Source organism: Sinocyclocheilus rhinocerous, unplaced genomic scaffold, assembly GCF_001515625.1.
Source record: "Sinocyclocheilus rhinocerous isolate Xijiao unplaced genomic scaffold, SAMN03320098_v1.1 scaffold315, whole genome shotgun sequence".
Classification (NCBI taxonomy): domain Eukaryota; kingdom Metazoa; phylum Chordata; class Actinopteri; order Cypriniformes; family Cyprinidae; genus Sinocyclocheilus; species Sinocyclocheilus rhinocerous.
Genome location: NW_015630423.1, coordinates 871,553 through 884,395, shown reverse-complemented (window position 1 = coordinate 884,395; position 12,843 = coordinate 871,553). Strand labels below are relative to the sequence as shown.

The 12,843-nt window shown below is 34.7% G+C and overlaps 3 protein-coding genes across 4 annotated transcripts; 2 read left to right on the top strand and 1 right to left on the bottom strand.

Annotated features, from left to right (window-relative positions):
• Positions 1-3,611: 3,611 nt before the first annotated feature.
• LOC107740371 (NADH dehydrogenase [ubiquinone] 1 subunit C2-like) lies at positions 3,612-7,724 on the bottom strand. 2 transcript variants are annotated; one of them, XM_016552799.1, is made up of 3 exons: positions 7,450-7,723; positions 6,822-6,965; positions 3,612-3,631 (listed from the first exon to the last, which is right to left on the bottom strand). In XM_016552799.1, exons 1-3 carry the CDS (start codon positions 7,586-7,588, stop codon positions 3,627-3,629), a joined length of 288 nt encoding a protein of 95 aa, XP_016408285.1. In that variant the 5' UTR covers positions 7,589-7,723; the 3' UTR covers positions 3,612-3,626. The 2 variants fall into 2 exon arrangements, with proteins under 2 accessions (XP_016408285.1, XP_016408284.1); XM_016552798.1 differs by lacking the exon at positions 3,612-3,631 and adding an exon at positions 6,496-6,695 and having other exon boundaries at positions 7,450-7,724.
• On the top strand, positions 3,753-4,360 carry LOC107740370 (mid1-interacting protein 1-B-like). Its single transcript, XM_016552797.1, has one exon. It carries the CDS (start codon positions 3,839-3,841, stop codon positions 4,253-4,255), a length of 417 nt encoding a protein of 138 aa, XP_016408283.1. The 5' UTR covers positions 3,753-3,838; the 3' UTR covers positions 4,256-4,360.
• Positions 7,725-8,528: 804 nt separating the features above from the next.
• Positions 8,529-11,846, top strand: LOC107740383 (ras-related protein Rab-30-like). Its single transcript, XM_016552811.1, has 4 exons — positions 8,529-8,663; positions 10,072-10,170; positions 10,311-10,394; positions 11,640-11,846. The coding sequence occupies exons 2-4, from the start codon at positions 10,078-10,080 to the stop codon at positions 11,844-11,846; spliced, it is 384 nt and encodes a 127-aa protein (XP_016408297.1). The 5' UTR covers positions 8,529-8,663; positions 10,072-10,077.
• The last annotated feature ends 997 nt before the right edge of the window (positions 11,847-12,843 follow it).

The following is a 12,843-nucleotide window of genomic DNA, read 5'->3' as shown; positions in this document are numbered from 1 at the left end:
AACCTGCCTGTTCTGTCTGAGGGCCGTATATTTACCACAGGTACAGCCTGCTCTGAGCATCGTTATGCACATGCTGCGTGCGCAGACCCCGCAAATAAAACGTGTGACGCCAAGCCCAATGGTAAATCCGGCCATGCTGATGAGGATACTCACAATCACTCGCAGACTCGCTACAAAATGTAGTCTTGTCTGCGATAATGTTCACCGAACGTTCTATGGAATGTTCGTTACGCTACGTCACAACCGCGTTACTTGGCAACCACACACAGCGCTAAATAAACAATAAATAAAAAAAATAAATAAAAAAAACCCCAGCACCCAATAAACGAACGAGTTCGTCGATGGGAGTCCTCTGCGTTTCATTCGAATACATCTGAATATATAAATATAGAAAGTGAATATTATTTTTTTTCCTGACAATTATTTTTATGTATAAAACTTTAAATGATTTTCATGAGTAATACATGATGTGTAAGTACAATTTAAAAAAGTGACATTGACAGTGAAGTGCAAACCAACCGATTTAATCGTTAGCTCTAACACATTATAGCATCTATGTTATTTATTATTGTTGTGATTTTGAAAAAAATAAGAAAGAGATAAATATGTTAAAACACTGGTGGTCTCAAGCACAGTGTTTAAAAAGCAAAGGACGGAGCTAACTAATTACATCAATAACAGACTGCCATCTTGTGGCAAGTATGATTATTACTTTGCCTCAAAAGGAAGTCTTAAAGGAATAATTCGCACAAAGGTTCAATTTGTCATAATCGATCCATTTATTCAAAGATTATATAACATGTTTCATAATGTTACTAATTAAATGTGTCCACTAACAATATCCAACAGTGTAAGCTTACACACACACACACACACACACACTTTAAATTAAACATTCCCTCCTGGTGGAATGACCTGCCCAACTCAATCCGAGCAGCTGAGTCCTTAGCCATCTTCAAGAATCTCTTCCATCTTTACTTGACCCTCTAACTCTAGCACTATTCTAATTAATTCTATTCATAAAAAACTTGCCCCTTTTAGACTTGCAAGCTTACACACACACACACACACACACACACACACACACACTTTAAATTAAACATTCCCTCCTGGTGGAATGACCTGCCCAACTCAATCCGAGCAGCTGAGTCCTTAGCCATCTTCAAGAATCTCTTCCATCTTTACTTGACCCTCTAACTCTAGCACTCTCTATTCTAATTCTATTCATAAAAAAACTTGCCCCTTTTAGACTTGCAATCTATTAATTTACTAACTGCTTGTTTTCATAAAAAAAAAAAACTAACTAACACTAGCTTCTCTATTATTTTTGTATTCTATCTATTTGTTTTCTATTTATTATACAATTAACAAAAACAAAAAACAAACAAAAAAGGCCTCTAACACTAGCTTGCTCTGTTATTCTTTTTATTTATTATATATAAAAATAAAAAAAAACTTGCTACGTGTATGCGTTAGGCTAACTGAGTCTTGTCGTACTTGCTTATTGCTCTTTTATTTATTTTGATTGCTTCTATTGTCCTCATTTGTAAGTCGCTTTGGATAAAATGTCTGCTAAATAACTTGTAATGTAATGAAAATTCCCACCACAGTGTCCTCTCCCCACATCAGATCATGTATCATGTATAACAGCATTCTATGATGGAAATGATGGTGACTGAACATTTTGGAATATAAATGTCTTGCTAATTTCACAGCTGACATTTAATATATTCTAAATACACAAAATATAATATTTTCACATTTTTTAACAAATCGAAGCTTGGAAGTGATGCATAAAAAGTGATGATGTCTTCTTGGTAAGCAAATACTCTAACTTTCCAAACATTTTTTTTTTTTAAATTCATATTAAATATTTTCAATTCACAGCCACTGGTCATTCTATGCTTCTGTTGTACTGTATGCAGCAGAGCAGTTCTAAAATAATATGAATATTATATCAAATATTATACATTATATTGTATTTGGAATTGAACTTTACTCTTTGAAATGAGCTTTAACTTCCAATGCCAGAAGTCTGATTAAAGAGATATCATAACCCCATTTTGCGTTCTTAGAAATGAAGTCTGAGGATTTATTTCGCAGCAGAGCAGTTCTAAAATAATATGAATATTATATCAAATATTATACATTATATTGTATTTGGAATTGAACTTTACTCTTTGAAATGAGCTTTAACTTCCAATGCCAGAAGTCTGATTAAAGAGATATCATAACCCCATTTTGCGTTCTTAGAAATGATGAAGTCTGAGGATTTATTTAATCACAGACATTGTGCAAACAGTCTGACTGTTATTTCCAAATATGAGTGATGTTGTACAGTCAGGTTGCATCTGTAAATGTGCAATCGCAGTTCAGAGCCAATCCAAACAGATCTGACCTGGAATGTCATTGCACTCTAATTGATTAGAAATATACTTTTAGATAATATTTATCTTTCCATGTATAGCTTTTCAATGCTGTAGAATCCTAGGCAAATAAAGCATGCACATTTAATGCAACATTGGTGCATATAACCTCTTTAGTTAGGCTATCAGATGATACCTTCATGTATGATACAGTTTTGACACTTGAAGAGATCTTGTTTGATTTGAGAAATAAATCCCTTGTGGAAAACAAGTAGAATACACTGTAAAAGGTTGTAACCTGCAACTGTTCCCTTAAAAGAGCTATATTTCTACCTGGTTTAACCCATACATTTTTGTTGGTATAAGTTAATGTATTGAGGTTGATTTAGTGGTGTTAAAAAATATTTTAGACTTGAATTAAACGACAGATACTTTAAAAATGAGTACTTATTATGGAAAAAAAATCTTAAGTGCAAGCAGAATGTGGACACTTAATTGCATGCTATTTATAATTAAACCAAGATTAATTTACAATTAAACTACAAATTTTGACTCACTGAAGGACTTAAGTACATCTTTACATGTAATTTTACATGTCTTTCAAATATGGTAAAAGTGTACTTCTGAATGTGCTGACAAGCATTAAACTAAAATATACTTGAATGCCATTTCTTCAGAAACTGGTATGTTATGTATTTAAATATATTTATAATTACACATTTGTTTGTATACGGTTGCCATACATTTAAAATATATTACTTTAAAGGTAATATCAAATAACAGTTAAAATTTTAATCAAGTATTTTACATGTGCTTTATTATGTCAAAATCAAAATAAGTGTAGTTCTTTAAAGCATGACAAATAATTATTCAAACATAATCATTTAAAATGTACTGTGATAATTAAAAATGTGACATTACAAAATGCACTTTTTAAAAGAGTCCACTTTTTGCTTAAGTGTGTTCAAAACTGTTATAAGCATACACTTTAAGGCTTTTATTTAGTAATATGTTTATATTTTAGTATTATATCCTATTATAGTTTTTAGCTTTTATTTAATACTTTTTTTAATGTGATTCTGTCATTTACATTAGATTTGTAATATTGCTATTTAGGTTCGATTTATTTTTATTTCAGTTTTAGGCAGTTTAATTACAAAAAACACTCTTTAGGCGTGAAGTACACTACTGATGTAAATCACCATTCTGGGGTCAGTGTCCTTCAGTAAACTGCTCGATCTCAGCATGGCAGCCAGAATATCACGCTGTGAAGAAATAAGGGGTGTTTTAGCTAAAGGGGGTGCTTTAACTGAACTCAACCACTAGCAGATCAGGCCACTATGTTGCACAACTGTCCCACACAGCCCCTGTCAGACACGCTATAAAAAGAGCCTTTCTTCAGATTTTGCACTGCATCCAGGCCCCGGGCTGCTACACCATCTAATCAAGCCTGAAACCCACCTTGAGCAACCATGCAGTCTGCCGATGCCAAGCTCAGCCGAAGCTCCCTGCAGCTGGCCCTGAGGCGCTACAGCACAACAGTGCACAATATGGAGCAGACCATCCTGCTTCCCAGCCTCCTCAGAGACGTGCCGTACGACAACGATCCGGACTGTGAGGCCGCCGACCACAGCATGGACCTGTATGAGTACTACCTTCTGCTGAAAGCCATCAAGAACACGGTGGAGAGCGGCCTCATCCCACATGACAACGCCGAGGCCAAGAGTCACGCCACCCTGCACAAAGTTCTGGAGCCCCTGCTGGAGGCCGAGCTCGAGGCGCTTTTCCATTTCCATCTGCGAGGCCTGTTCACAGTCATGGCTACGCTCACGAAGAAGTCCCAGAACTTGACTGAGAAATATTTGGACATCGTTGGCATCAGTCGTTAGGATTCAGCACATCTTGTGGAAAAATCCATGTTGGGATAGGTTGTAATTACCTGGAAAGCTGTTTACGTCCTTGTCACTATCTATGTGACATGCAATAAAAAATATAAAAAATCATTTTGTTTTAAAAGTGTATTTAAAATAATTTCTTCTTTAATATTTAAATTAATGTTTTTCGTCCATTACATTTGGCTGCTTGTACTATTATCTTGCATTCTGTGTAATGATCGAAAGCGAACAATTCTAAATCCCTTTGGAAATTTCTACATTTTAAAACAGACAAACGGCTTCCCTTTAAATATTAGGGTTTGCAGTGCAAGTTATGTGATTTGTTTTTTAATGAACACAATTTTGTAAATTACATACACAAGATAACTGAAATGCTTAGACTTTCACTTGATGCAATTGTACATAATGTGCATATCATATATTGTAAAAGGAATTCACAAAATGTCAGTCAAAATGACCAGAACATGTGCTTGTGAAATCATCGAGATGTAACAAATTTAAGCCAATAATAAAAGGCAACTGTTGTAATATTGCCAAATTACTGTACGTACACTAGTGCTATATTTTAGATTTTATTAATATCTTTTGAATTGGCGTTTATTCTTATATTTTTAGTTTACATTTTAATTTTGTTCTGCTTTTGTCATTTTAACATTACTATTTAAATTAAGAGTCTTTATTTCAGTTTTAGTTATTTCCAGTTAGTAATTTTAGTGCTTCATCTTAAACTTATTTCAGTTAGCTGCCAAAGTAACATATCTGGTTTTAATATATCTTTTTAGGTATTTATCTATAATTTATTGTATTTCAGCTTTATTTCAATTAACAAAAATGTTTTTTTAACAGTTTTTGTTAACGATAATAACCCTGACGTACACAGACACACTATACATGAAGTCCTGTAATAATATTACATGCTCCTTTCACTGGAATAATTCCGTTTTTAAATATGAATTTATGGCAAACGAGAAGTAGATGAAATCTTCCAAAGTAAACCAAGAGCAACTGAATCTGCTGCAAAAGTCCTGCGATTGCACATTATTGCATGAGACAGGCTATCGGTACAATATCCATGCCAAAGTCTAGCTGAAATCATTTGTGGCATGAAAGCACAGCCTCAAATGTCATGCTGTTCGGTGCGGTCACAATTATTTGTACGGTCATTTCAGAGATTCTAATGACCTTGTTTATGCATGTCTTTGCAACATGCTTTCTGACAACATGCCAAACACTCTTTAAAGGACATTAAAATGCATAATCAGTATCCTACATACGCAGACTGAACTTAAATTGTGAAAATAAAAGTACTGTCATTCTAAACCGTATATATCTTCCATTGAATACAAATGAGACATTTTGAAGTGTTTCTTGCATTTTTTTTTGAGGGTGGGTAATATAAAATTAATATAATTATTATCAGCAGTTCTGATGCTGCGTTCAAGTCCTCCTGGGACGGTCGTACTTACGAGTTGACAAGTCGTAATTACGACGTCAGGTGCGTTCAAGTCAGTTTAGTCGGCACAAGATGGCGGTGTACCTTCTTTTAATAAATTACAAGAAAATACAACAGGGTCTGCATTTTTTTACTTGGATTTCATTAACTAGCAGCCTAACAAGAACATGACCAATTTAAGTATATAGGACAACTAAACTATCAATTTAAACAAAAATTTAAGTCTGCCTACGCTGGACGCGATCAAACTACCGTTGAAAACCATTTGAAATGTGTGTCAGCAGGTCATAAATAGAACCCGGCAGCAGTTTTCTGTCGGGGATTTGTTGTGCCGCGCCGCTCACGTCCGTAGACATGGTGTAACATTGGTTTTGCTTTGTTTCACAGAACTAATCGTTGCCTGGGTTGCGTACGTATATGTGGGGCGGAGCTATCAAAATAGGGGCAAGACCCTTTTGGGGTAGGGGCGTGTTTATTTTGGTGATTTCAAATATCAACATTGGCTACCAGAAATCACTTACTCTGCCTTTAATCCTAGTCCTCGCGACACCCCCGCTCTGCATATTTTGCATGTCTCTCACACCTGATTTAGATAACCAGCTCGTTACGAGCTCCATGAATGAACTGTGTTCCGATTGACATGTTCCCTACATAAGTGTTCACTGTTCTCTGCTCCCTGCACACGGGAAATCGGCTGAAGTTTACTTCACTTAATGTGGTAATGTAATCTGGTAATGTAAAAACTAATTGTGCATTGGGAAGAAAAAAAAAAAATCAGATATTTGTTTCAGACATTTTAATGACATTGAGGACAATTTATTAAGTTGAGGACAAACGTAATAAATCAATATAAGAGTGTTTATAACAGTAAAGTCTGTTCAACCAGATTTGCAACAATAGTCTTCACATTCCTTGTGACAAGTACATCCTTTCAACGAATTGGATGAAAAGGCTCCACGATTTCAGCAAATGTCTTCAGTGCTGGTTTGAGAAAGTGAAATAAAATTGTTGAAAGATTGAAAGTATTGTGGCAACAGCATACACAATCATTTTAATATAAAGAAAACCTCAAGACAGTAATGCGGCTGGATTTCCATGTGCTGTTACCTTTCTCTGGAAATTCCTCAGGATGCAGCCGGATGTACTCACTCATGTCCCTGTCCAATGTGGCATATTTATAATTCTCAAACTTTGTGAGATGATAGCCAATGAACCATCCAACAGTTATGAACAGCGCTTGGCGGTGAACACCTGTTTGAAAAACAAAACAAAAACAAAAACATGTTTGCATAATCCAATTATGCTTGCTGATTTTTACTGGTGAGGGGCATTAAATTTGTTGATGTTTTCTTGAAAAAATGTACACAAACTGGTATGACGTCTGCATTAATTTTACACGACATTTTGTCAGTTAGATACATAACGTAGTGCTATATGCTAGTGATATGCAGTCACTAGCAATATTATTGGCTTAAGTGATAAGAAGGAGTGCAATAGCAATTCCACTGCTCTCGATAATAAAATGTAGTAACCATGTAAATATCAAGAATGTGGTATTCATTCAGCACCATGTAACTTATATGTTGCCACCACAGTTGATTTGTGTAAGGGTTGTAAGTAACGTTAAACTCAACGAGGAACGCATTATTTCGTTGTTATTATGAAATTAAACGACAATGTGTTGATGTTAGAGATTTAGTTTATTATAAATGCATTGGTGTAGCTGTGTTCTCACCGGCTTTGAGCGCAGGCCTGCGGTTTAAACTGTTGTGCAGCATCGCGGACGCCCAGCCGCACAGACCGAACCACACTGAATTTCTGTTGACGATCCCCGGAGGAGGCAAAACTTTCGCCTCGTCAGGCAGAAGCCCCATTGTGACAAAAATCAGGCTCTTCTAAAGTCAGAACCCCTTTGACACTCAACTTTCCATATCACCTCCTAGAGGAAATCAAGGGCAATGTTTAGGCGGAAATGAAAACCGCTCCGGTGAGAAACACATGGCGGATTTACAAGTGTTCCGGAGAGAGCATCTGCTCGATCTAAATGTGAAAATCGCTTCAAATACCCACTTCAAGCTTATCTTATTTTGTGCAGGTCTTTTGTAGTACTATACTCCTATTTTTTCCCGGACCAATATATTTTAACTATATGCCAAATATATGTTGTAAACAGTGAAGCTCAATTAAAAATTTTTTTTTAAAACTGGAAATATATTTCGTTCCAACTTTCATTTAATTTTAAATATGTATTTCAGGGGCAAGAAAATAGGCTAAATGCAAATGTGGAATGGAATAGCCTACTCGAGATCAAAACTAAATTTATATTGATGTAATAATGTGTAATTATTTTATATATTGTAATGTATTTTATGTATTTTTAAAACACTGTAAAGTAGCCTATGTTCTTTGCTGATTTTTTTGTCAACTGTTATATTTTCACACGTAGACAGCAAATAAAGTTCGTCTTCAATATATTTTCAACAACAACAAAAAACATTTATTGGTTGAAAATATATTTATTTAATTTAAATATATTTATTTAGAACTATACTAGCAAATCATTATTTTAGCAAATATATTTTTTTGGTAATTTGTAACTATATTTTGAAGTACAAACAGAGATATTTAAACTCTGACTCTGATATCTAACTTATTATGACTTATTTTTATCTATTTATTTTTGTCCTGCTTTTCTGTTTTGCCATTTCCACTGGTGAACGTTGAACTACAAATCCCAGAATGCAGCTGCGATGTTTTCCGGACTCGGCTTCCACTGGGGAAGCAGCATGACGTCATTGTCAAAAAAATCGAGGAAACACTGGAGCCGAAAATCTGCTGAGGTTGCTGTTGGCGCTGCACGATTGCTATCATCGTTTAGATTAAAAGCCTGAAGAAAAGACTGAATGCATTCGGAATAATAGAAGCAGTGGGGTGGATCCCCAGTGTTTGGTAAGTGTAAAGATGATTTAATGTGACCTTTAATGTGTAGAGCATCGATCCTGCTAGCTAATGGAGAACATTGTGCCTGCTGGTTTTATTTCATCATAAAATAAAATGTGCAATTTTCACTATTTATAAAGGGTCTGAATATAAAGGAAGTGTATTAGGCCACATCTATGTCTTTTGCTGTGCTCAGTGATATTGCATATCAGATTTCAGTTTTCTGCTTAGAGATATTGCATGTCAGGTTTTTTTGTTTTCATCCATACCCAATAGGGATCAATAAAGTATATATTTATTGTTCTGTTATTTAATATCCTTATTTTGTTCTGTAAAGTACAAATTACAGTCATAATGTATGTAATTAAAGGAATAGTGACGTTACATTTCATCTATTTTCAACGTGTTGATTTCTGGATGAAAATGAAATCCAGTTTAGAAGGTTGTTGTTTATTCTACGAGAGTAAAAAGTTGTGTTTATGCTGTTGCTAAACATACCATAAATCGTGTCCAAAAATATTAAATATAATTGTGGCTGAGCACAAACGCATAATTTTGTAATAATTACAAAATTAATGTGAGATAAAGTATTTTTGCGGTGGTGATGAAGTTATTTCTTTAATCAAAAATGTATTGTTTATGCTCAACTTGCAGTTTTCAGTTGTATTAGTTCATAACAGTAATAATAATGGTAATAATAATACAATTAATAATGTATTATTATTTATTTTTTTTATATTAATTTCATACAAAATGAATGTGAGATCAGTTTTTGCAGTGGAGATGACACGGTTCTGTAATGTTCGAATGTTTATTCATGCAGCTAATTAAGTTCACTTTTTATTGAATTAAAATTATTTGTAAAGGGGGCCTGTTTATGCTCAACGTACGAATTTCCAATTGTATTTCTTTTCAATTTCTTATGCTTACATCCACCACAGTTCTTAATTAGCTGTTGAAAGTATGTTTGCGTGTATGCATGTGTGTTGACAGGCCTCTGGGAGTTGTTCTTTATTCCTTGTGTCTTCTTTATTTGCGGTCCTCTCAGCATCCTGCCATAGGCCTTGGCAACAGCAGCGTTTGAGCACATGCATAGCAGCTTCTCCTATAGCAACACTTCAGAAACAAACACTGCTAATGTGTGTAGTGAAATACAGAGGCACTGTTGATCGAATAAATTAAAGAATGGACAGCAAAAAAAATGGTCCCTAGAGACATCAGGCGTAGTTCATTCCCTCGTTTGTTCTCAGTAATACATCACTGGTGTCATTGAAATGTTTGTTCTGTAAGGGCTCTTTTACGTCAAACAGTGTTTTATCAGAGGGATGTTGCTCAGCCATGTGTAGATTGCATTGCAGTTCTTAACACCCACATATTATCCGCCTGTCTCTCTCTCTCTTCATTCATGTTCCCTCAGCTGAGCATGAGCATGGAGGATTATGATTACTTATTCAAAATTGTGCTGATAGGAAATGCAGGAGTGGGCAAAACTTGCCTCGTCCGACGCTTCACTCAGGTGTGTGGAATAACTCATAGCATTATCTTGGCTATAACAAAACAACACTAGAGGTTTGCAATGTGTAAGTGTTTTTACACAATTTGCAGTCCCTAATTTCATAATGATCGTTGCATTTAAACAACTTCTTGCATTTCTAGGGGCTCTTCCCTCCCGGACAAGGTGCCACCATTGGAGTTGATTTCATGATCAAAACAGTGGAAATAAAAGGAGTGAAGGTGAAGGTGGGTAAGCCTCTTTAGTAGAATTGTGAGGTAACTGTATGGGAATTTTATTGGAATATAGTGGTTATTGATTTTGCATGCATGAATGAATTAAAAAAAAAAAAAAATAGATAGTGACTAGTGAGTGACTTAAAGTATTTTATTTATTTATTTTTAGTTTTCAGTCTATATATTGCATTCTTTCATCTTTTTTATGTTTCTTCTTATGTTTTGCATGCTATGTAATCTTTTGGTTATGCTCTTGATTTCTTTTTGTCATACCCTGTGACCTTTGGTTTGCAGAAGAGGGCTATGTAAATAAATAATAATGAAATATTGTTGTTACTATTATGTCTTATTTATTTTCATAGCCCCAAACCCAAGGGCGCTTCACTATCTAATAAAAGAAAATAATAATAACTTTATTACTTTTTATAATAATAATACTAATAATATGTTGGCTGTTGGTGGTGACACAAGAAGGATTCTTCTAACATGGCTAAATAAAATGAAGTAATCAATTAAAAAATACTGTAAGAATTTGCTTTAAATATATATTAAATATATGTAGAAGTTGCACCTGACTAATCACAGGGGTTCAAAATCGTATCGTTGTATAAGTCACATTATAATATTACATTCAGAATTCATTTAAAAATATTAGTAAATAAAACAAAACATTATAAACACTGTAAATGTGTTTTAGTTCCCCTCACTCCACAAAAAGTCCTTTCAATTTAAAAGTCTTCAGAATGGAACAGGAATGAAGCAGAAATTATTGTGGGATTCATTAAAAGCAATTTTTTTATATAAGTGCCAAACCTAAAATACTTAATTTACAGTGAAACCGAAACTAGCGGCATGTTGGAAATACACTATACAGATAAACTTACTTTTTGTAGTGTACGTCTGTTTTGTGTGCTTGATGTCAATTGCATTATAAGTATGTTTGGAATATCAGTCACAGCATTCTTCAGACAATAAAAAATGCTTCTTATATTTTATATTAACACCTGGTATATCTCTTTCTTTTTTTTTTTTTTATATAATGTGACTAATCTTGGCCTTGAAATGTATCAAGCATCAATTTAGAGTAGACCACTCACTGATTAAGCCCTTGTATTTGAGTCTGTGTACCTCTAGGCGTTTTTCCGCATTTCAGTGCACTTCCTGCTAATGAAATAGACAGAAAGCTGTAGCTTGTGTTGGGTTCTGCTAGAAGTACTAAGTGACTTCACTGATTATTTGATCCGCTCATTCCCACAGCTCCAGATCTGGGACACGGCCGGGCAGGAGCGGTTCCGCTCAATTACCCAGAGTTACTACCGCAGTGCCAACGCTCTCATTCTCACCTACGACATCACCTGTGAAGATTCCTTCCGGTGCCTTCCTGAGTGGCTGAGGGAGATCGAGCAGTATGCCAACAACCAAGTAGTGACAATCTTAGTAGGTGAGTATTCAAGTTCTAATTGAACCATTTAAAAATTATAAAACAAATCATATGTCTTTTAGCTGTTCTTTTTTTTGCTACAGTATATAGAGTGATGATATAAATGTCAAAATCAATGACATATTGTCCTCTATTGGTGAAGGTCATGTTTCCTTAAGATTGTCAGATTAACTGCACCACACAGTAGACTTGTGCAGGTATTCGGTAATGCGATATATCGCGGTAATGAATATGCACGATATTGTTATCGTGGGCACTTCTAAATACCGTGAATAGTTATATATTACAAATTATTCCGAATTTTGAATGCATTTTAAGAATACTTTTCCCATCAACTGGTCAAAATGCACAACACCGCTGTATGCTGCGTGAAAGACGCGTGCGCACTCTGATGTAACTGTATTATGACAGCACTTTTTTTAAAACTAAATTTCAATATCGTGATAATACCGCATACCGTGATAAAAGCATTAGCAATTAATCGCAACATGAAAATTTGATACCGGCATATCCCTACCACACAGTAGACCACAGGCTTATATTAGTAACAGTTGTTCAGTACAGGAGCACATATGAGTACAGTAAGCTTAATGTTTATTGATGCATCTACAAACAACTTAATATATAGCTCTATCTATCTATCTATCTGTCTGTCTGTCTGCACTTGAAGTCAAAAATTTACATACACCTTGGAGAATCAAATAAATGTTATTTTACGAAAATAAGAGGGATCATACAAAATGCATGTTATTGTTTATTTAGTACTGACCTGAATAAGATATTTCACATAAAAGATGTTTACATATAGTCCACAAGAAAAAATAATAGTTAAAGGGGTGGTTGATTGAGATTTCACTTTTTTTAACGTTAGTTAGTTTGTAATGTTGCTGTTTGAGCATAAACAATATCTGCAAAGTTACGAAGCTGAAAGTTCAATGCAAACGGAGATATCGTCTTTTAAAATTCTGGCAGTTTAATGCCTACAAAAACGGCTGGTAGGGACTACAACGAGTTACTTCC